The following is a 24688-nucleotide window of genomic DNA, read 5'->3' on the forward strand; positions in this document are numbered from 1 at the left end:
AATTTCAGGAACGGACCGGCCTCCAACTCTGCAGCCTCTAGACAAGATGGTAATGCTTCGCAAACCAAACCAGCTTGGAAACCGATGCAAGGCTGGAACAAGGGTAAGCAGGCCAAGAAGCCTGCTGCTGCTACCAAAACAGCATGAAGGAGTAGCCCCCGATCCGGGACCGGATCTTGTAGGGGGCAGACTCTCTCTCTTCGCTCAGGCTTGGGCAAGAGATGTTCAGGATCCCTGGGCACTAGAAATAGTTTCTCAGGGTTATCTTCTGGAATTCAAGGAACTAACCCCAAGGGGAAGGTTCCACATGTCTCACTTATCTTCAAACCAAATAAAGAGACAGGCATTCTTACATTGTGTAGAAGACCTGTTAAAAATGGGAGTGATACACCCAGTTCCAACTGTGGAACAAGGAATGGGGTTTTACTCAAATCTGTTTGTAGTTCCCAAAAAAGAGGGAACTTTCAGACCAATTCTGGATTTAAAGATTCTAAACAAATTTCTCAGAGTGCCATCGTTCAAAATGGAAACTATTCGAACGATTTTACCTTCAATCCAGGAGGGTCAATTTATGACTACCGTGGATCTAAAGGATGCATATCTACATATTCCTATCCACAAAGATCATCATCAGTTCCTAAGGTTCGCCTTTCTGGACAAACATTACCAGTTTGTGGCTCTCCCATTCGGGCTAGCCACTGCTCCAAGGATTTTCACAAAGGTACTCGGGTCCCTTCTAGCGGTTCTAAGACCAAGACCTTACTTGGACGACATTCTGATACAAGCGTCGTCTCTTTCAAAGGCAAAGGCTCACACAGACATCGTTCTGGCCTTTCTCAGATCTCACGGGTGGAAGGTGAACATAGAAAAGAGTTCCCTGTCTCCGTCGACAAGAGTTCCTTTCTTGGGGACAATAATAGATTCTTTAGAAATGAAGATTTTCCTGACCGATGTCAGAAAGTCAAAACTTCTAAACGCTTGTCAAGTTCTTCACTCTGTTCCACGACCTTCCATAGCTCAGTGCATGGAAGTAGTAGGGTTGATGGTTGCAGCAATGGACATAGTTCCTTTTGCGCGAATTCATCTAAGACCATTACAACTGTGCATGCTCAAACAGTGGAATGGGGACTATACAGACTTGTCTCCAGTGATTCAAGTAGATCAGAAGACCAGAGACTCACTCCGTTGGTGGCTAACCCAGGATCACCTGTCCCAGGGAATGAGCTTCCGCAGACCAGAGTGGGTCATCGTCACGACCGACGCCAGTCTAGTGGGCTGGGGCGCGGTCTGGGACTCCCTGAAAGCTCAGGGTCTATGGTCTCGGGAAGAGTCTCTTCTCCCGATAAACATTCTGGAACTGAGAGCGATATTCAATACTCTCAGGGCTTGGCCTCAACTAGCAAAGGCCGGATTCATAAGATTCCAATCAGACAACATGACGACTGTTGCTTACATCAACCATCAGGGGGGAACAAGGAGTTCCCTGGCGATGAAAGAAGTGACCAAAATCATAAAATGGGCGGAGGATCACTCCTGCCACCTATCTGCGATCCACATCCCAGGAGTGGAAAACTGGGAGGCGGATTATCTGAGTCAGACATTCCATCCGGGGGAGTGGGAACTCCACCCGGAGATATTTGCCCAGTTGACTCAATTATGGGGCATTCCAGACATGGATCTGATGGCGTCTCGTCAGAACTTCAAGGTTCCTTGCTACGGGTCCAGATCCGGGTATCCCAAGGCGACTCTAGTGGATGCATTAGTAGCGCCTTGGGCCTTCAACCTAGCTTATGTGTTTCCACCGTTTCCTCTCATTCCCAGGCTGGTAGCCAGGATCAAACAGGATAGGGCCTCAGTGATCTTGATAGCTCCTGCGTGGCCACGCAGGACTTGGTATGCAGACCTGGTGAATATGTCATTGGCTCCACCATGGAAGCTACCTTTGAGACAGGATCTTCTAGTACAGGGTCCATTCGAACATCCAAATCTAGTTTCCCTCCAGCTGACGGCTTGGAAATTGAACGCTTGATTTTATCTAAGCGTGGGTTTTCGGATTCTGTGATAGATACTCTTGGAATGGAATCCCCTGAGATGATCATAATCACTTGATGACCTCAGGGCCCCCCCCCCCCCCACCCGGTTAAGTTTATCAATAATTTTGCTTTTTATATTGCTGTGCTTATTTGGACTACTTCAATTGACTCACTCTAAAGTATATAAAATGGTAGAGTTGCTGTATGTTTTGATGTTGATTCATGTTTTACCATGAGTGAAACCACCTCCCCATTTTTTTCTTAGCTTATCACAGCAAATGCCTTCTCCAATCATTCTAGTCTAGTAGAAGTGTTCACCAATTATCTTTGCATTTTCGCACATACTTTCTTTTTAATGCCCTTGAACATTTTGAAACTTAAAATTGCTGTATCTTCTCATTATGGCGTTCCACCAATTGAGGAATATTATGAGTGTGTGCAAGCACATACATACTGCATGTTTTTAAAATCAAAGTAGTTTTCATGCAGCAGTACTTGGTTTGAATTTACAGTGTTTGTTACAAGGCAGTTCAACAAACCGTTTGGGTAACCTAAGCATAAAATAAGGTTGTTATTGATAGGCACAGTAACCCAAGAAATGTAAAGAAAGATGAAGTATAGGGAGTAAAGGGTAATGCTGAGCAGGGAAGAGACTGTAGTGATGCCTTAGGTACTTCTGAGTTTGGCATCCACCAGGCGAGAGGCCGGTGATGGTGTCACAAAAAATCCACTAAGAGCACTCCTGCTCACAGCTAACCTGCTTGCATTAGTCCTAGATTATTGGCTAGTGGACATCTCCTTGCACAAATAGAACTCTCAGTAGACAGATGTGCGTGCAGGCAAATTTCACTAAAGTTGAATTATTGCTTTCTAAATGACTTTATTTGTTAGCTAATATTTAAAAAAAAAAAATATCTTTACTTTTCATTGTATCTTTAGATTTTACATAGTTTTACCTACATTTTCTGATTTGTTTCTGATTGGAGTCCCAGAGGGAGGATTTTCTGATATGCAAACTACTATGTTCTCTGCACTTGCAGTTGATGAGACGTGTATAATTCCAGAATCTTGCTGCTAAAATTAGATGTATAGACAGACCCTGTTGTGTTCACTTTATTTTGTTCCCTTGAACATAATTATTTTGATGTGGTACCTATTTTTAAATGTCACATGCACATTGATGCATTTTCCTGGAACTATGCCATTACTGGTTGGAAATCCAGCCATAGTCTACTTAACTAGCTTTAAATCAATTTTACATATTCATATTAAGCTGTTAACTTCTTGACATGAGCTCCAATTTGATCATTTGAATGTGTACATTGATGTCATTCTGTGCCTTAACATTTCTCATCAATTGTTTTGTACAGATTTCCCGCATGGAATATGTTCACTCAAAGAACTTGATATATAGAGATGTAAAGCCAGAGAACTTCTTGATAGGTCGTCCAGGAAACAAGAACCAGCAAATAATTCATATTATAGATTTTGGATTGGCAAAAGAATACATAGATCCAGAAACAAAGAAGCACATACCATACAGAGAACACAAGAGCCTTACAGGAACCGCTAGATACATGAGTATAAATACACATTTAGGAAAAGGTAGGTCAAATCAAAAATGCAATGGTTTTGATGTGTGTTTGTTTTCACCACATGGTTAAAAAAAAAAAAGTTGTTTTAAAGAGTGTAGCATGAATTATAAAGTACCAATCAATGCATTTAGGGGTAAGCTAAAAATGTGCAGCAATTCTACCCATAAATTGAGCAATGTTATGGTAATCCTGGTCTCTCTACACTACACCCTTTCATTTTATCTTCAGTTTTCTATATTTATGCAGCCGGGTTCCCCCCTCAGATTTTTTTTTTTCTCCCAAAGGTGGTCAGTAATGTCAGTAAGAAGCTGAATTGCCCATGCTATTTAAAGCTACATGTGCACACTCACACTGAAGGGATTAGACAGATTTCAGTAGCATGGTTATTATGAATTTCTACTGTTTACCATTCACCTTGTTGCATCCAGCTACGCACAGAAATTAATAGAAACAGAGATACATTTTAAAAGGTGTAAAGAGGCTTTCTAGCCTAACCATTTACGTCTATCATAGCTATATGTTACTAAGGTGACCAGACACCCTGAATTTTCCAGGACAGTCTCAAATTTGGGATGTCTGTACCTAATTTTTCAGGTGTCCCTGATTGTCCCGGATTTGCCTTGCAGTGTGTTGCTCTACTTATTTAGCATAAGATTTCCCCAAATGAGAGCTATTAATTTAGCTGATTAAAAAAAAAAATACTCATCATAAACCCCTACCTGTAAAAGAGAGGCCCATCATCCATTAAGCGTTTATAAAAATGACAACAAATAAACTCAGTCAACATACAGGCAAAATACAAAAAATGGAAAGAGTTAATGTGATGTCGTTTTGATACATGCCTTCTAGATGAGGAATGACTGGCCTCTCTTTTACAGGTGGTGTTTATAATGGTGTATTGTTTTCATTTTGTATTAGCTTGACAAAGGGTCAAGAGGCCCGAAACATTGCTATATTGTAGCTTAATATTTCACTTTATGGAGAGTGCCACCTTTATCTACAAGTCATTGCTGAGGCCAGTGGTGAGACCTAAAGGTGTTTCACCCACATTGAAAACATTTTATGGACGTATCAAGTTAAGGAGAATGCTGGTCTATACCTACAAATTTGCATAGACATATTCTAGGTGCTGGGAAAAGTTATCAAATGAACACAAATATGCCAAGTGGGGGCAGGGGGCAAGGTGCTACATGGGTTAGGCCAGCCACCCAGAGGCAGAACTATCCTTCACTTTCTGCGATGAGATTTCTTTAGTGGAAATTTTTCTGCAGGTCATTATTAAATAAAATTTTAAATTAGACAGTTACACTAAGGCACCAGTTCAACTGCAATGTGTTGGTTAACTGAAGAATAAAGCAATTTTTAATGCTTTATAATATAATTGCATAGCAAATAAGCTGCATACAAAAAAATAAATTTTAAAATGTCTCTTAAATAAATCGATTTTCTTTTCTCTAGGTCTAACATAGAAATGTAGTAATAACAAAAGATGCAATGCTCATACTAACGTCTTACATTCAGAATAAACAGCTTTGCAGACTGGGAAAGGCTAGGGGGCGGGTTTGAAAAAATCTCTGAGAGCCAGTCAACAAGCAATGTGCTGCTGCTTTGCAGCGCAACTGCATATTTGACTGATCACTTCAAACAGCTCTTTGCTCTGGATGCACTGTGTTAAGGAAAACTTACTGCAACCAGACCACAGCTCTGTTTAAAGAGAACTGTCTAATGTGAAGCAGCACTACAAAGTTCAAGCGCTAACAGTTCCTGCATGTGTCCTGCTCTTTCTGCAGACATGCTGCATTTTCTGCGATGACATCTCAGATCACTGTATGTTCTGCCTTGGGGGCCACCCAGTTGATAGTGGGTTAAAGTGAATAGGGGTTTGAGAGTAGTTAACTTCTTGTTATTCTTGTCCCCTAAAGTGTCACAGGCAGAGGTGGTACTGGTGTAGTGGGTGACCACCCCTCTCTATGACAGGAACAGTGATCTCTTGTGCTAAATAAGTATCACTAATTTGCTAACGGTTTGAATTGCACTCCAATCAGTGCTCTAGCTACAAAAAAGTGCCATATTTTGGGAGAGTACTGATTGGACAACTATTCAAACCTTTAGCTCATAGAAATGTTACTTTTAAAGAGGGCAGCGTGGGGTATTACAACTGAATAATTAAACTCCATCTACAATTTCACTAACATTCTTAATGTGTTTTTCTAAAGGGGAGAACACTTTAATCAGTGTTTCATATTCCTGCCTTTTGCTTTGCAACGTTTGCTATAAATTCATAGAAGAAAGATGACAGCCACAGTTTTTTTAAAGACATTAAGGTATTTGTTGCAACAAGATAACATTTTTTATATGCATTTTAATGGGTGGTTTATAGGTTATGATATGATTGTAGGGATTGGGCACCTTTTATCAGATTTTAGAGTTTTCTGTTCTCGACTTATTTAAAGGGATATGAGACACAACTTTTTTTTCTTCATGATTTAGGTAGAGCGTTCAATTTTAAACAATTTTCTAATTTAATTCTATTATAAATTTGTCTTTGTTCTTTTGGTATCGTTTGTTGAAAAGGAACGTATGCTTAGGAAACAGCCCATATATGGAGCACTATATGGCAGCAGTTCTGCAAGAATGTTATCCATTTGCAAGAGCACTAGATGGCAGCACTATTTCTGCCATGTAATGTTCAAGATTAATACCTAGGTATCTCCAACACAGAATATAATAGGAATGAAGCAAATTTGATAACATAAGTAAATTTGAAACTTTTTTTAAAATGATTTGCTCGGTCTGAGTTACAAATATTTTTTTGTGCGTTTCATAGCCCTTTAAATATGGTGTTTAGCTGAGTTTTTGCCTGATTGTTTCTTTTATCATTCCACGCATCCTGTCATCTCTGTATACTTTTCCCCCTAGCCGTTTAGACTTTTTTTCTTAGACACTGTTTTAGTTTTGATCAGAGATGCGTGTGTTTACGTATTGAACAGAATGATGACATAGTGATTTTAGTATAGAAAACAGGTATGTCATTATTACAGCAATCCAGTGTTAGTTTTTAGTTGCATTTCCAGTCTGTCTTCCCTTTTATCTGCAAACACTGGGCATATAATCTTGCAGTGGGAGTGCTACAATGACGTCAATATAACAGTAATGTAGATAGTTTTAATATTGAACGGCTAACATCATTTTATCATGAGAACAAGTTAATTTATGTAATCTGTATTTCCTCTGATTATACTGGGGTTATAGCTCTTAAAATATGCAAACCCTTATTGGAAATAATCAGTCTTTAGTTGGTTTTGATTTTGTGTGGCTGAAAACAGTTTGTTAATTTTTACTGCCATCTGCTGGACAGAATTGTGAACCAACTAAATTATTACAGAAGTCAGATCAGTAAATCTACTACTTTTAAAAGGACAATTGCTCTTTAAACTGATATGAAACAAAGATTTTCACTTTGTGATTCAGGCAGAGCATACAATTTAAAAAAAATAATAATACTATTTTACTACTGTTATCACATTTGCTTCATTCTCATGGTATTCTTTTTTGAAGAGATACCTAGGTAGGTGTCTAGAGCACTACATGGCAGGAAATAGTGCTAACATCTAGTGCTTTTGCAAATGGTTAACATTCTTGCAAAACTGCTGCCATAAACAGATACAAAGAGAACTAAGACACTGTGATAATATAATTAATTTAGTTTGTCGCTTGAACTTGCATGCTCTGTCTGAAAGAAACAGTTTGGAAACTCATTGTGCCTTTCCTGAAATATATTTAAGTTTTTGTGTAGCGGTTTCTGATTTTTGCTGGGCAAAATGTTTTATATTATATAGTATAGTAAATGTGACACATTTTATATTCTATGCAGTCTGTTGAAACAGCCAAATGTTTGCTGTTAGCAGAATGTACCTTTCACGTTACAGTAACACTGCTACAAAGTAGCCATTCTTTACTGTGAAACAAATCATATGCAAGTATCTACAAAATACCTAATGTTTTTTAGCCATTTACATTCCTTATTTTTGTTTTCATTTTGGAGGTAATGATTCAGTGTCCCCAGTCCTGCATCTGACATTTGTAGGCAGTGTGCATTGGACTTAATTTCTGTCCTGCTTACTTATGAAAAAAATAGACAGGAGACCACTATTGTAGTTTCCGTTCTCTATAAATATTGATTATACGTGGAACTAATTTGTTTATATTTTTCCCTCCCTTTCTCTATTTTTTTTTTTTTTGCATCTTTTCATTATCGTAGTTGACTTGTGTTTGTGCACATTTTTGTTCTGAAGTCTGCCCTATTTACATTGCTGTGTTAAAAATGTCTAACATTTTGTGCACAAAAATGCTTTTATACTAGTCGCCCACTATGGAATGCAAAAGTGCTTACACTGGTTCTTTTGTCATAGAGGGAACAGCTTTGCTTTAAATATTTAGAACACAGAATAACCTATTTTTCCTTGGGCATCAGAAGAAGAATAACTTGTGTACAAATGTCTGGATAAAAGTTTTGCTTTTTAATTAATAAGGTTTATATTGGGATAGTGATTTTTTTTAAGAATTTAAGACCAGATTGATTTTTTACAGAGAAATTCTTAATTTCTATTTCATCACACTATTTAACGATTTATTATTGCGACTATTTCCACTGCACCTTTGTACCTTTTTGCTGTTGTATTTTCAATGACCTAATAGTAAGAGTTTGTAATTTTGCCCTTTGATGCCATTAAGCTGTTGGAAAACCATGTTAGCCGCAATAATTATTACACCTTAAAAGGGACATGATACCCAAACATTTTTTTCATGAGAGAGAGAATACAAATTCTTTAGTGATGGTGTGAGTCAAAGATGATTCCTTAGTCTGTTTTTTGCCTCCAGCAAGGTGGATGGTGAAACTTAGTTTAATCAACACTTGAAAGGGGTTCTCAAACGGATGTGAGCCCTGATATCCCCCTCAGAAAGCAAGGAATAGGACAGTGTCATGATACAATCATGTGAAGTAGTTGATACCTGGATTGGCTACCCGGCAGAAGTGGTATTGTGTTCTCAGCCTGGAAAAGGTTAATGTGAATTGCCTTTTTCTGTGTGTGAAATCTGCTTTCAGAAAAGCTGGAAGCTGAGACCACCCCCCCCATTCCCCCTCCTTAGCCTGTCACAGGTCTTAGGTGAAGTGTTCTTTGTGTAACTGGTAACTGTGTGTAGGAATGCAAAAAGCTCCTCCCCTACTGGGAGCTAAGACTTGTTTGCATTGGCTGTACTCGTTGTAAATTATAACCAGGGCGTTGTCTTAGATAAGACAAAGAAAGTTTGGTTTAAATATGTAACAGAAAGACTTGTGGGTAGAACTGCCCTGGGGACCAAAGCCATTAACATCATGGTCAGCAGCTCTCCACATATCTAAAGGAATGTGATAATAAGTACGATATTGTGTTTCTATTATTTTTATGTCCCCTATTCTTTTTAAAGAATTGTAACTTTGCAATTTTATGTTATTTTGAATGTCTTTATAATTTCGCACTGTGTAAACCTGTATTGATATTTTTGTTATTAAACACATAGAAAATCTCATTCTGTCTTTTGGGCTCTAATATCCAAATTCACACTCCTGTTGAGTCAAGGTTAAAGGCACGTTACCTAATTGTTAAATTGTGTGAGTTTTTTGGGGTTCCAAAAACGGACCTTTAATTTAGAAGTTTTGGGTGGTATCAGAAATAGTCAATTAGAGCCGTGTGGACAGGATTTTGGGGGCTAATGTGGTGTCCCTTTTAAGGTCCTTTTGTAGAGTTGCAAGGTTAAGGGAACCAGAGCTGTGTGCCATTAACCCCTTCATGCCCACACCCCTCTATTGTGACGTTGAGAAGGTTTGATTCATCACAGACAGAATGAGTATATCGACAGTGAGAGTAATTCTCCTGCGGGTATTTGTTGCTTGTCTGCCACTGGTATCGCTGGGAAATGTTATCTTCAAGCCACTAAATAATTTAGAATTTCTTATTCTTCGTCTGTTTCTCCATTTCTCAGGGCCCCCGCAAGGGACACAATGCTACTGCAATTACCTTGGCAGAGTGGCTTAAAGCTTTGATTTGTGTAGTGTACCTAGTAGTGGGAAAGTCTCCACTGCTCATTCTACCAGAGTAGTCACCTCTTCTTGGGCTTTTAGAAATTAAGCTTCCATTGAACAGATGTGCAAGGCAGCTATTAGGTCATCTTTTCATACCTTTACCAAATTCTACCATTTTTACATGTTTGCCTCTTCTGTGGCTGCTTTTGGTAGGGAAATTCTGCTGGTTACAGCGCCTGTTTAGTATGTGCTTTAATTGTTTTACCCTCCCTATTTTATGGTGGTCTTGTATGCTACACAGCTTGGGTATAGGATCCCACATGTGATGGCTCATGGACTCACTAGAGACGTGCACTCATCCGTTTTGTTAAACTGCCGAATGCAGAAGTAAGAAGCTGCTTGCGGTATTCTAGCTTTGCACAGATCTTTGTGTGCTTCACTTGCTCAAGAAGTTATTTGGCTCAGAAAAAGAGACTAATACTGTAAGCAGCCTTTTACTTCCGCATTTGATAGTGAACGAATATTCTAAATGTGTGTCTCTCTCATCATCATTATGACAGAAAACAAAATGTATGCCTACCTAATAACATAATTTATTTCATGATGGTGAGAGTCCATGAGACCATCCCTTGTTGGTGGCAGCACCATCTTGCACTTCTTTTACCCTGCTTTTCCTTTTTTACTTTTTCTCGACCATATGTATGGCTAGGGAATCATGGGGAAGTGGAAGGGATTAAAGCTCGGTTGTGTGGGATGTTTTGCATCCTCCTGTAGGATTGGACTTCAATCCCACATGTAATGGCTCGTGGACTTTTGCCATCATGAAAGCATACATTTAGTTTTTGAACAACTTCCCAATTTACTTCTATCAAAATTTCTTTGTTCATTTGGTATCCTTTGTTGAAAAGCAGGTAGGTTGTTTTACGAGTGTGCACATGTCTGTAGCATTAGAGCTATTTTGGAGGGATCATGTAGGGATCATGGTGTGTGAGGAGTAATCCCTACACCACCATAAATATTTCCCTTAACAGCTAACTGTTTAACCTCTCCACTGCTGGGAATTATAGAAGTGTGGTGCACAGCTGCAGTTAGCAATCTTTTTATTACCAAAAACCAATGGTAAAGACATGCATGCCCACAAAGGGGATCCGAGAGAAGTGTTTACAACCATTTGTCATATGACTGTAGTAGTTGTGTATAAATAATTTCAGTAAGAGACCCAAAGGTTGCAATAAAGTTTTTTAAAAAAAATATTAAATGGTTAAAATGGGCCTAGATAGGTTGTCTACTTATAAAATATATATATATATATATATATATATATATATATATATATATATATATATATATATATAGTTTTGCGGTCAGTTTTGAGTATTTAGGCAATTCTGTTTTGCCAAATGAGAGTTAGCCCCTTGCATCATTATAGACATAGCTACAGAAATAAATAAAAAAAATCTTTAAATGATCAGAAATAAAAAATATATATACTTTTTTGGTCTTGGCTGATTCTGAGGATGTCAATTATTTGATATATGTTTCTACAGTTAGAAGCTTACAGGTGTGTATATATGTGTGTGTATATATATATATAACGCATAGAAACACCCAGCACTCACCAGCTAGCTCACAGCTAAGATAAAATCACAACTGGAAAGGTTAGTCACCGCATCTGGCCAAATGGGAAAGCTCAGGCACCACGTCAAGGTCCTTTCCTTAGCCTGAGTCCCTAACACAGGCACACCATCATGCGTGCTCACAAAGCTAAACAAACTGAGAACAAAGAAGGGGTGCACAGGTGGCTGTAATCACCCATAGAAAATACAAAACATGGAAGGGAACTGCACTCCAAGACCGGATCAGGTACACATCCTGTGACTCAGTAACATCCAGCCCTGGGTGCTAAATAGCACTCCAAAAAAGCTGTGATGTCACCAGAGCCACAGGCAGTTAACCCCAGTCCGGAATGGGTGCAAGAACCAAGGGAGATTACAAATAAAAAGTAATACAACACATAGAAACACCCAGCACTCACCAGCTAGCTCACAGCTAAGATAAAATCACAACTGGAAAGGTTAGTATATATATATATATATATATATATATATATATATACAAACACACCTGTAAGACACAATCAAAAGAACCTAGATAAGTATAACTTTGGTGCTAAAGTTTCTCAAATCTTTTTTTCTTTTTTTTTTTTTTTTCAAGTGGTTTCTAAGATAATGTTACATAATTCTGCACTATATTATTTTTTATTTTTTATTGTTCCTTTAAGACACTTTTAAATTCAGATTTTCTATTTTCTCTTGGTATCTTTTTATTTAAAAATTCTATATACATATCCTACACCACTGAAAGCTAGCTGGTGATTGCTGCACACTTTTGTCTCTTGTCATGTGCTTACCAAATGTGTTCATCTCCCAGTAGTGCATGTTTGCTCTGGAGCTGACTTCAAAAGGATAAAAAGGGCAAAAAGAAATTACTCTAATACAGTGCTCGACAAACCAGGGCGCTACTGGTGCCTTTAAATTTGGCCCTAACTTGAAGCACCTAAAATATTCACAGGTTCCAATCAGTTGCCCAGGCTTATACAGCCCGGTGCGGAAGGATTCTTTGTAGGCCGTAAGGCTGGGGACTATAACTCCCACAATGCCACATGGCTAATGAGGTAACCGTCTAGAGCATCCAATACAGGAGCGGAGTGAATGTGGCCCGGCGCTGTTCTGTAAGTTTATTCAACAACATGATGCAGATGTGGGCTGTACCACTGTTGGCTATGTTTCCTATTTTGAATGCGCTATACTAGGTTGGCCCTACGGCTTTCTGGGGGTGTGGGAATTTCTCATGCAGCTTAATCTAAGGTGTGGGTCCTCTGGAGTACTTCAGCACAATGTATATGAGCAAGCTGCCTACCATAACAATATAGTGCAGTGCACTATTTTCCTGGACGCTATTGATGCTCCAAAAACTGACCTTGGTTCCTAGATGTTCAACGTATTTGTTGAGCACTGCTCTAATATGTTGGAGCATTTTATTATTGCAACATTGCTTTCTTTCATGTAATTAGCAAGAGTCCATGAGCTAGTGACGTATGGGATATACATTCCTACCAATAGGGGCAAAGTTTCCCAAACCTCAAAATGCCTATAAATACACCCCTCACCACACCCACAATTCAGTTTTACAAACTTTGCCTCCGATGGAGGTGGTGAAGTAAGTTTGTGCTAGATTCTACGTTATATGCGCTCCGCAGCAAGTTGGAGCCCGGTTTTCCTCTCAGCGTGCAGTGAATGTCAGAGGGATGTGAGGAGAGTATTGCCTATTTGAATGCAGTGATCTCCTTCTACGGGGTCTATTTCATAGGTTCTCTGTTATCGGTCGTAGAGATTCATCTCTTACCTCCCTTTTCAGATCGACGATATACTCTTATATATACCATTACCTCTGCTGATTCTCGTTTCAGTACTGGTTTGGCTTTCTACAAACATGTAGATGAGTGTCCTGGGGTAAGTAAATCTTATTTTCTGTGACACTCTAAGCTATGGTTGGACACTTTGTTTATAAAGTTCTAAATATATGTATTCAAACATTTATTTGCCTTGACTCAGAATGTTCAACATTCCTTATTTTTCAGACAGTCAGTTTCATATTTGGGATAATGCACTTGAATTAATCATTTTTTTCTTACCTTCAAAAATTTGACTCTTTTTTCCCTGTGGGCTGTTAGGCTCGCGGGGGCTGAAAATGCTTCATTTTATTGCGTCATTCTTGGCGCGGACTTTTTTGGCGCAAAAAATTCTTTTATGGGTTTCCAGATAGATTCAGTGTCCATGACTCTGTCTTTAACAGACAAGTGACGTCTAAAATTGATTTCAGCTTGTCGAAACCTTCAGTCACAATGATTCCCTTCGGTAGCCTTATGCATGGAAATTCTAGGTCTTATGACTGCTGCATCGGACGCGATCCCCTTTGCTCGTTTTCACATGCGACCTCTTCAGCTCTGTATGCTGAATCAATGGTGCAAGGATTACACAAAGATATCTCAATTAATATCTTTAAAACCGATTGTTCGACACTCTCTAACGTGGTGGACAGATCACCATCGTTTAATTCAGGGGGCTTCTTTTGTGCTTCCGACCTGGACTGTAATTTCAACAGATGCAAGTCTCACAGGTTGGGGAGCTGTGTGGGGATCTCTGACGGCACAAGGAGTTTGGGAATCTCAGGAGGTGAGATTACCGATCAATATTTTGGAACTCCGTGCAATTTTCAGAGCTCTTCAGTTTTGGCCTCTTCTGAAGAGAGAATCGTTCATTTGTTTTCAGACAGACAATGTCACAACTGTGGCATATATCAATCATCAAGGAGGGACTCACAGTCCTCTGGCTATGAAAGAAGTATCTCGAATTTTGGTTTGGGCGGAATCCAGCTCCTGTCTAATTTCTGCGGTTCATATCCCAGGTATAGACAATTGGGAAGCGGAGTATCTCAGTCGCCAAACGTTGCATCCGGGCGAATGGTCTCTTCACCCAGAGGTATTTCTTCAGATTGTTCAAATGTGGGAACTTCCAGAAATAGATCTGATGGCGTCTCATCTAAACAAGAAACTTCCCAGATATCTGTCCAGATCCCGGGATCCTCAGGCGGAAGCAGTGGATGCATTATCACTTCCTTGGAAGTATCATCCTGCTTATATCTTTCCGCCTCTAGTTCTTCTTCCAAGAGTAATCTCCAAGATTCTGAAGGAATGCTCGTTTGTTCTGCTGGTAGCTCCGGCATGGCCTCACAGGTTTTGGTATGCGGATCTTGTCCGGATGGCCTCTTGCCAACCGTGGACTCTTCCGTTAAGACCAGACCTTCTGTCTCAAGGTCCTTTTTTCCATCAGGATCTGAAATCCTTAAATTTAAAGGTATGGAGATTGAACGCTTGATTCTTGGTCAAAGAGGTTTCTCTGACTCTGTGATTAATACTATGTTACAGGCTCGTAAATCTGTATCTAGAGAGATATATTATAGAGTCTGGAAGACTTATATTTCTTGGTGTCTTTCTCATCATTTTTCTTGGCATTCTTTTAGAATACCGAGAATTTTACAGTTTCTTCAGGATGGTTTAGATAAGGGTTTGTCCGCAAGTTCCTTGAAAGGTCAAATCTCTGCTCTTTCTGTTCTTTTTCACAGAAAGATTGCTATTCTTCCTGATATTCATTGTTTTGTACAAGCTTTGGTTCGTATAAAACCTGTCATTAAGTCAATTTCTCCTCCTTGGAGTTTGAATTTGGTTCTGGGAGCTCTTCAAGCTCCTCCGTTTGAACCTATGCATTCATTGGACATTAAATTACTTTCTTGGAAAGTTTTGTTCCTTTTGGCCATCTCTTCTGCCAGAAGAGTTTCTGAATTATCTGCTCTTTCTTGTGAGTCTCCTTTTCTGATTTTTCATCAGGATAAGGCGGTGTTGCGAACTTCTTTTGAATTTTTACCTAAAGTTGTGAATTCCAACAACATTAGTAGAGAAATTGTGGTTCCTTCATTATGTCCTAATCCTAAGAATTCTAAGGAGAAATCGTTGCATTCTTTGGATGTTGTTAGAGCTTTGAAATATTATGTTGAAGCTACTAAGTCTTTCCGAAAGACTTCTAGTCTATTTGTTATTTTTTCCGGTGCTAGAAAAGGCCAGAAAGCTTCTACCATTTCTTTGGCATCTTGGTTGAAATCTTTAGTTCATCTTGCCTATGTTGAGTCGGGTAAAACTCCGCCTCAGAGGATTACAGCTCATTCTACTAGGTCAGTTTCTACTTCCTGGGCGTTTAGGAATGAAGCTTCGGTTGATCAGATTTGCAAAGCAGCAACTTGGTCCTCTTTGCATACTTTTACTAAATTCTACCATTTTGATGTATTTTCTTCTTCTGAAGCAGTTTTTGGTAGAAAAGTACTTCAGGCAGCGGTTTCAGTTTGAATCTTCTGCTTATGTTTTTTCATTAAACTTTATTTTGGGTGTGGATTATTTTCAGCAGGAATTGGCTGTCTTTATTTTATCCCTCCCTCTCTAGTGACTCTTGTGTGGAAAGATCCACATCTTGGGTAATCATTATCCCATACGTCACTAGCTCATGGACTCTTGCTAATTACATGAAAGAAAACATAATTTATGTAAGAACTTACCTGATAAATTCATTTCTTTCATATTAGCAAGAGTCCATGAGGCCCGCCCTTTTTTTGTGGTGGTTATGATTTTGTATAAAGCACAATTATTTCAATTCCTTATTTTATATGCTTTCGCACTTTTTTATCACCCCACTTCTTGGCTATTCGTTAAATTGAATTGTGGGTGTGGTGAGGGGTGTATTTATAGGCATTTTGAGGTTTGGGAAACTTTGCCCCTCCTGGTAGGAATGTATATCCCATACGTCACTAGCTCATGGACTCTTGCTAATATGAAAGAAATGAATTTATCAGGTAAGTTCTTACATAAATTATGTTTTTGTATTACTGTGTGTTTAACTTCTGTAAAAAGCAATTAAACACAGTTAAAGTTGGCTCTGGAGCAGCAATGCAGTATTGAGAGAGCTAGTTGAACACATCTGGTGAGGCAATGACGAGACAAATGTGCATAGCCACTAATCACCAGCTAACTCCCAGTAGTATAGGATATGTTCATATTTTTTTCAAGCAAACGATACCAATAAAACAGTCAATTTAATAATGTTAGTGAATTTGAAAGTGTCTTAAAATTACATGTTCTCTCATGAGTCTAGCAAGTTTAATTTTACTTTCCTGTCCCTTTATCTAGGTGTTTAATCAATTTGCAGGCGTTAAACACTCCGTTTTATGCAATCAATTTGCAGGCGTTAAACACTCCGTTTTATGCAATCAATGTTGCAATTATAAAATGCCTATATTAGAAAATTTTCTTTTTTCACTTTTATATCCCTTTATGTGCAATTTTATGAATGCAAGGATCAAATATATAATCAGCATAAGATGCAGCATTTGATGAATCTTACCTTGGTTACATGAGATGTTGTGAGGTTACATAGTTGCCAACAGTCCCTGATTTCCATGGACAGTCCATGGATTTTTTTTGTCCTGTAAATGTCACCTCCGGGAGATTTGGAGGGCTGCAGCCGAGCTGGGCATGTGTGACACAACTTAAAGGGGAGGAACTCCCGAAAAGCTATGTGTGCACCTTCTCTGAGTGATTAATGTTTAAACTGCCACAAATCAAAAGAAAAAACGTTTACACAGAGCTTCTCCACACTAGGTAAGGAGCTGTATTGATTTGTTGTAAAAAGAGGGTTGATTACTTAGCTACAATTTATTGTTTACATCTTTGCATTATTTAATCTGACAGTAATCTTTATATTTTAGCACTATATAGTCTGCAGTTTACTGATTTTAGCATGAGTTTAAAAAAAACACATTGCTTCCTACACACAGTGAAGAAATATATAAACATTTCTCTCAGGCTAAATAAAACAAAAATCCAATAATTTTTTTAAATTTTTTTTTTAGAAATTGCCAAGTTACAAGCAGCACATAGTCATTCACATACTGACATAGAAACACATTAACAGAGTATACCGAAATTAATGAGTAGTATAGAGCGTAACATGGCATAAGCTTATGAATCCTCCATTTTACAATAATAAACTCTCCACAGGTCACGAGAGGTCACTTTTGAACCCAAGTCTAACATAAACATCAGCGAGTGTGTTATATCATTAATAGCTTTCATAATTCACTAAATAGCTGGCCTCCATAAGGGCCATTTGCAATAGGTCAAGCTGGCATATTGGGTTAGTCAAATCAAAGATCCTATGGTGTCTAATTACACCAAGGGGTTATAAGTTTAACAGCGGGTAAACACCGCTCATAGCTGAGCTATGAGGGGACGGAGACGGAGAGGAGAACGTTGAGAGCCAGAGGGAGTTGACAGAATCAATATTCTATCTTGAGGTTTCATTGCATTTCTTGGGCTATAATATTGCAGAGGGCGAGTAGTAGGCCAAGTATAAAAAAAAGAAAAAAGTGCGGTATGTTATGAGGTGGTAGTAGTAGTATTATTCAGTGGGGTCAGTAATGATAGAGGCCTCGTACCTCTAGGAGGTCCAACCCCTACATATATTGGAGTGTTGGCGATAAGAAAAACACCCAAATGTATTAGCCCCAATAAAAGGTAATCTCCCAACAATCCACAGATGTTATAACACGGAGTGAGGAACTGAGATAAGAGATAAAATTTGGGGTAGCGCACACTATTATGATGAGTACTAGCACATTCAGGTTACCTCTTCTAAGGTATATTATGGCCATCATTTAAGAAAATATATATTTATGTATGTGCTTGGAAAGAAAGTATTACGCTGAATATCTGGCGGAGCCCTCCTTTTATATCCAATTTTGGTGCAATGCTGTTTATAACAATAATTTATTGAAAGGCGCAAGTAGGGCCAATGAGCATTTATCATGATTACTTCAGGATCTCACCCCTCCTCGCCAGCTGAGGAGGAGAGAGAATATAAATTCATATTTTGTAGGAAGAGATATCAAAGAGCATCATGCCTCTACACAATTTTGGCCCACCTTCACTCATAGAGACGGGAATGTGAAAGATTCTAATAGTGGATTTAGTACCTATATAAAAAAAAAAATACAACATAAGCCAACATCATATGGGCATCTAGAATGGTGCATCAAAGCATACAAACCACCCCGTATCCCGTCAGAAACAGGATGTATGATCATAGTATACATATATATATATATATATATATATATATATATATATAGTGGGTGGTCTGCATACATCGGTAATAAAACCACGCTATTTCGACAAACATAGATATGTCATAGCAATGGAGAAGTATGTGCCAGGATCCCTAGTAATAGGAACAATTGCAATAGTATATGAGATTTAAACAAGAGGTCCGAACTTCAAAAGCCCAGGTAGAGCCATATGGTTAAGTAGAATTTTCACGGTAAGCGTTTTCCTAGTTTTACCTTATATGTAACTAGCTTGTTGGAAGGGAATATTATACTATAGGAGTCGTTTCTAATATCTGCTTAGAGAGAGATAAACATTCTAGAGAAATATTGCCACTTACTATTAAACAGTAGAGGTATAAGGCATAGAGTAAAGGTAGAATCAGTTGTCGCGTACCCAAGCGGCTACTAGGCTATTCGCCCCTCTTAACCATGATAAGCATATTTATATTGTTAGGTACATTGCGATGTGACTGTTGTGCTCAGAATATGGGGTTATTGCATGTAAGGATGTATGAAAGGCTGTTGTCCTACTTGTAGATTCGCCCCTCTTCTCTCTGCACCAGGATAAGCATATTTATATTGTTAGGTACATTGCGATGTGACTGTTGTGCTCAGAATATGGGGTTATGGCATGTAAGGAGATGCATAGATTTTAGGCCCCTGTACCCCAATCAGATGCAGACCTCTGCTACTGGTCCCGGTCTCTGCCATGAGGCACTACGAATTGCAGCTGTGTCATTTTTAGCAAATTTCGGTTTTTGCAGGGACTTGCAGAGCTAACAGGCTTTGTCCACGTAGTTGTCTTCAAGACAGGGTTTGGGTTTGCCTATAGGCCTCAATAGTGGGTGTCTCCTTAAAGTGTGCACGGGTAATATATGGCCTGTTAAAAGTAGGTTAATGTGCTCACCCACTCCCTAGATGTCCCTGGGTAAAGGGAGTGTCATTTAAATGGGTTAGTGCAGCTTTTTTCAAGCTTAATATCTAGTCAATTGTTGGAGCTCAAGGCAGATGCGACTGATCTCCTCGGCTGTTAGCTCAGCCCCCAGAAATTTTTACCCTACAGCTCACCCAGTCCGGTGCTGTGCATAATCACATTGTAAGATCAGCTGCACTTAGTGTTTGCTGTGTCTCTCCTCTGGTTTATAGTAATTTGACACACTGCAGCCTAGCTCCAACCCTGCACCTATGCCTTCAGTGTCATTATTTTAATATAATTAACTCTACTGGAATATTGTTATTACTGTATGGGTTCAGATATTATTTTGCCTAATTTTGATGCTGTGTTGTAAGAATAACCATATGCCCAGAATGTGTTACAGAGACTGGTATTGTCAATATTATTTGGTAGGTGCAAGAGTCTGGTGCTGTAATCTGTATAATAAGCTATTGATAAATCTAAATTATACTTTTACTATCAAATAGGTGTGTTTTGATCGCATAACTGAGTGGGTGGAGCAGTTGAAAAGTAGGTCGTCAATTCTTCGGTAACCTGCGTGTTTGCTCTGCTGCAAAGTGTCCTGGAAATATTTTATAGTTGTTGGCAACTATGAAGTTAGATTCTAGCTCTCATGATACACCTTAAATCATGGTATTGTCAAATAAGAATGATAACAAGTAAGGAAGCAGATAACAAATAAACATATTTATCTCTAGACTTGTACATATTGTGCATATATACTTATCTTTATATTAACTTTAGCTTGACACACATTTGACGTTTGCATTTGAAGTTTATGAATACAGTATAAGCCTTGTATATCTGTAAATACTACTGTCTAGTCTATGTAAACAATAGTCCAATAAAAATTGACACTGCAAATGATCTTTCTAATTTTATCAATTTATTCTTTCTTTAATTTCCATACAAATATTGTCTTACAAAATTATTGAAGATGGAGGACAGTAGTAATATACTTTTTATAGTTGGAAGAGCAGATCTGTTTGAGATAGTACAGCAGTAGCATGTATTGCCATTATTTACACTATTTCTTAACCCTGGGCAGATTATAATACTATGGGACTGGATTCAGAAGAAGCTGAAGGATACGTGACTTGGCTGCAGGATATGTAGTTTATTCAGAGAAAGGAAAGGTTATCTGCTGAGTGCCCTGGCCGTCTGTAACAGGAGCTAGGCTTGTTATGAAAGGCAATAATGTACTATGTAAGAGACAGGTCTTGTATTGCATATTCTTTTTTCCTTTTAGATATAAAATGTTTTCACATCAATATTACTCTCACTTCTTGCTGTTACATAGAATTGCATGTGCACATGTCAGTCAATCATTAATCATGCAAAACTTTAACGTGAAACATTTTTGGTTATTTTTTGAAGAGATTCATCGAATTGTAGTCATTAAAACGGTAATTTAATAAATTTAGCCAGAGAACAAAGTATTGTCTCATTAAAGTGATGGTAAACTCTCCCCTTTATAAAAACAGATCCGGAATGTTTGTGACATTTTAGATTTTATAAAGATGCACTATAACTTTTAATAAAGATATGAAATTCATATACCCCGCATTCCTCTTCTCACTTCAAAAGTCCGTGTTTTTGTGAGCTAATGTTCTAGATTGTTGTCCAATCAGCGATCTAGCTACAACAAAAGAGCGCTGATTATAGAACACTTCAGACTGTTAGCTTACATACAAAATGACTTTCGAAGTGGGCGGCGGAGCGCAAGGTATTTGAACTCCATATCTATATTAAAAAGTAAGTTATAGCGCAACTTCATTGCAACTGATGAATATCTTTAATATCACTGACATTCAGGATCAGTTTTTATAAAACGGAGAGTTTACCATCACTTTAATATGAATTACTTGTCTTTCACTGCTTTTACTGGAGTTTGTAGTAATTGCTATGAGCTAGTCATTTTAAATGCTTTAGATTGTATGTAGACTCCAAACTTCTCCCGAATTACCCTAACCAGGGTCCTCAAATTCCCCTTCACAGACCAAAAATGATGGCAGAACTACTCTCCAGTAACGCTCAATCCTACTAATATTGTAATGGCTCTATCCAGCGCTGGGCAGGTACAGCAGCAGAATGCATGCTCCTTATGTATTAGGTATTTCGGACAGATTTCTTGTGGAGCCCCTTAACTTACATAAACTTTAAAATCCTCCTTGCTTTTGTGTAAAAATTGTGCATGTTCCACAGACAGGCTAAAAAAAAAGAAATGCTGTATCCCAAGTTTTCTTCAAAACGATGCACATTGCCTGAACTAGCTTTGTGATTGCTTACAGCAGTGCACATGTACATTTACAGCTAGTCCTAATTTAGAGCTAAAGTAGTTTACAGATGCAAGAGATTTAATTTAAAGACGTTTTAAAAATAATTTTGAATCACTTTTAAATGCTTTTAACACTTTTTTTTTATGTAGGTCTTCTGCAGTGCAGTACTTTAAGTGTGTGTGTGTGTGTATATATATATATATATATATATATATATATATATATATATATATATATATATATATAGGGAGTGCAGAATTATTAGGCAAATGAGTATTTTGACCACATCATCCTCTTTATGCATGTTGTCTTACTCCAAGCTGTATAGGCTCGAAAGCCTACTACCAATTAAGCATATTAGGTGATGTGCATCTCTGTAATGAGAAGGGGTGTGGTCTAATGACATCCACACCCTATATCAGGTGTGCATAATTATTAGGCAACTTCCTTTCCTTTGGCAAAATGGGTCAAAAGAAGGACTTGACAGGCTCAGAAAAGACAAAAATAGTGAGATATCTTGCAGAGGGATGCAGCACTCTTAAAATTGCAAAGCTTCTGAAGCGTGATCATCGAACAATCAAGCGTTTCATTCAAAATAGTCAACAGGGTCGCAAGAAGCGTGTGGAAAAACCAAGGCGCAAAATAACTGCCCATGAACTGAGAAAAGTCAAGCGTGCAGCTGCCAAGATGCCACTTGCCACCAGTTTGGCCATATTTCAGAGCTGCAACATCACTGGAGAGCCCAAAAGCACAAGTTGTGCAATACTCAGAGACATGGCCAAGGTAAGAAAGGCTGAAAGACGACCACCACTGAACAAGACACACAAGCTGAAACGTCAAGACTGGGCCAAGAAATATCTCAAGACTGATTTTTCTAAGGTTTTATGGACTGATGAAATGAGAGTGAGTCTTGATGGGCCAGATGGATGGGCCCGTGGCTGGATTGGTAAAGGGCAGAGAGCTCCAGTCCGACTCAGACGCCAGCAAGGTGGAGGTGGAGTACTGGTTTGGGCTGGTATCATCAAAGATGAGCTTGTGGGGCCTTTTCGGGTTGAGGATGGAGTCAAGCTCAACTCCCAGTCCTACTGCCAGTTTCTGGAAGACACCTTCTTCAAGCAGTGGTACAGGAAGAAGTCTGCATCCTTCAAGAAAAACATGATTTTCATGCAGGACAATGCTCCATCACACGCGTCCAAGTACTCCACAGCGTGGCTGGCAAGAAAGGGTATAAAAGAAGAAAATCTAATGACATGGCCTCCTTGTTCACCTGATCTGAACCCCATTGAGAACCTGTGGTCCATCATCAAATGTGAGATTTACAAGGAGGGAAAACAGTACACCTCTCTGAACAGTGTCTGGGAGGCTGTGGTTGCTGCTGCACGCAATGTTGATGGTGAACAGATCAAAAACACTGACAGAATCCATGGATGGCAGGCTTTTGAGTGTCCTTGCAAAGAAAGGTGGCTATATTGGTCACTGATTTGTTTTTGTTTTGTTTTTGAATGTCAGAAATGTATATTTGTGAATGTTGAGATGTTATATTGATTTCACTGGTAAAAATAAATAATTGAAATGGGTATATATTTGTTTTTTGTTAAGTTGCCTAATAATTATGCACAGTAATAGTCACCTGCACACACAGATATCCCCCTAAAATAGCTATAACTAAAAACAAACTAAAAACTACTTCCAAAACTATTCAGCTTTGATATTAATGAGTTTTTTGGGTTCATTGAGAACATGGTTGTTGTTCAATAATAAAATTAATCCTCAAAAATACAACTTGCCTAATAATTCTGCACTCCCTGTATATATATATAAGGGCTGTGCGATATGGGGGGAAAAAATTGTGGTTGCGATTTAATAGCGGTTTTCATGTCAGCACCCTCTGTAACCTAAATAAGCTCCAGCAGTTCCCTCTGTAACCCCACACACCCTGTAACCCCCATAAGCCCCCGTCTGTAACCTACATACATACTGCAATATACTTTCATTATTAATTTTTTCCTCTTTTCCTGTAATTCTATTCTGAAATTGTGAGCTTTACAGTTCCTGTTAGAAATGAGAATACTATTATATACCCACACATTGGCTGCACACTCTAGAGACCTATTTATTACTGTCCCTAATTGGCCACAGCAGAGGGTAACCTAAGTTACAACATGGTAGCTCCCATTGTTTTATTGATATTAAAGCTTTACACTTATTTTGTCACTAAACAGCTTATGAAACTTTAAAAAAATACATCTACATGTTGTTATTCTCAGACTGATCTTTTCTTTAAATGCATCATTCTATCTAGCATTTATAGTGTGTTTAATGCCCCCTTTAAAGTCAAAGTGCTATGCTCATGATTCATATAATGTAACTTTACTTTTAGTATAAAACATTGCATTATCTCCAATCCATATTCTTTGTTGTATACCTAGATAGGCTAAGGAGTGTTTGAGTCACTGAAGTTTAAAACTGAATTTGTAACCATATTATACATTGTAAACACTGCTGCATTATAGTGCTCAGGACAGATGCACACTCCTAAGCCTATTTAGTTCTTCTATAAAGAATAGTAATAGAACAAAGTACACTTGATAATAACAGTAAATTTGAATTGTATTTAAAAATACATGCATACTCTGAATCATATTTTTTTAGTTTTGACTTTCATGCCCCTTGATTAATTTATGGAATAAACTTCCTCAAGAGGTAGTAATGACAAACACTGTTGGGGACTTTAAAAAAAAATGCCTGGGACAAGCATAAGGCTATCCTACGAACTAGATAAGTTTATACTGTTAGGTAATATTGGGCAGACTTGCAGGACCTATGGCTCTTATCTGTCATCAATATCTATCTTTCTATGTTTCTATGCTTCTGTTACAATGTTGTGCCGGCCCACTGGGATGAACTTCTTTTTTATTTCTATGGCAATTCCAATGATCTTCCAGTCAGTGTATGTTTCGTGATACTCTTGAAGTCCAGCCCTTTAAAAAAAC

At 38.4% G+C, this 24688-nt stretch overlaps 1 protein-coding gene across 3 annotated transcripts in view; it reads left to right on the forward strand.

Annotated features, from left to right (window-relative positions):
- The window catches only part of CSNK1G3 (casein kinase 1 gamma 3), a 659666-nt gene that overhangs the window by 437519 nt on the left and 197459 nt on the right, over window positions 1-24688 (forward strand). For all 3 annotated transcript variants that reach the window (XM_053701616.1, XM_053701614.1, XM_053701615.1), the window contains exon 6: window positions 3404-3638. In XM_053701616.1, the coding sequence (XP_053557591.1) occupies window positions 3404-3638 (235 nt within the window). The remainder of the gene's footprint in view (window positions 1-3403; window positions 3639-24688) is intronic.

This window comes from Bombina bombina, chromosome 2 (genome assembly GCF_027579735.1).
Source record: "Bombina bombina isolate aBomBom1 chromosome 2, aBomBom1.pri, whole genome shotgun sequence".
NCBI lineage: Eukaryota > Metazoa > Chordata > Amphibia > Anura > Bombinatoridae > Bombina > Bombina bombina.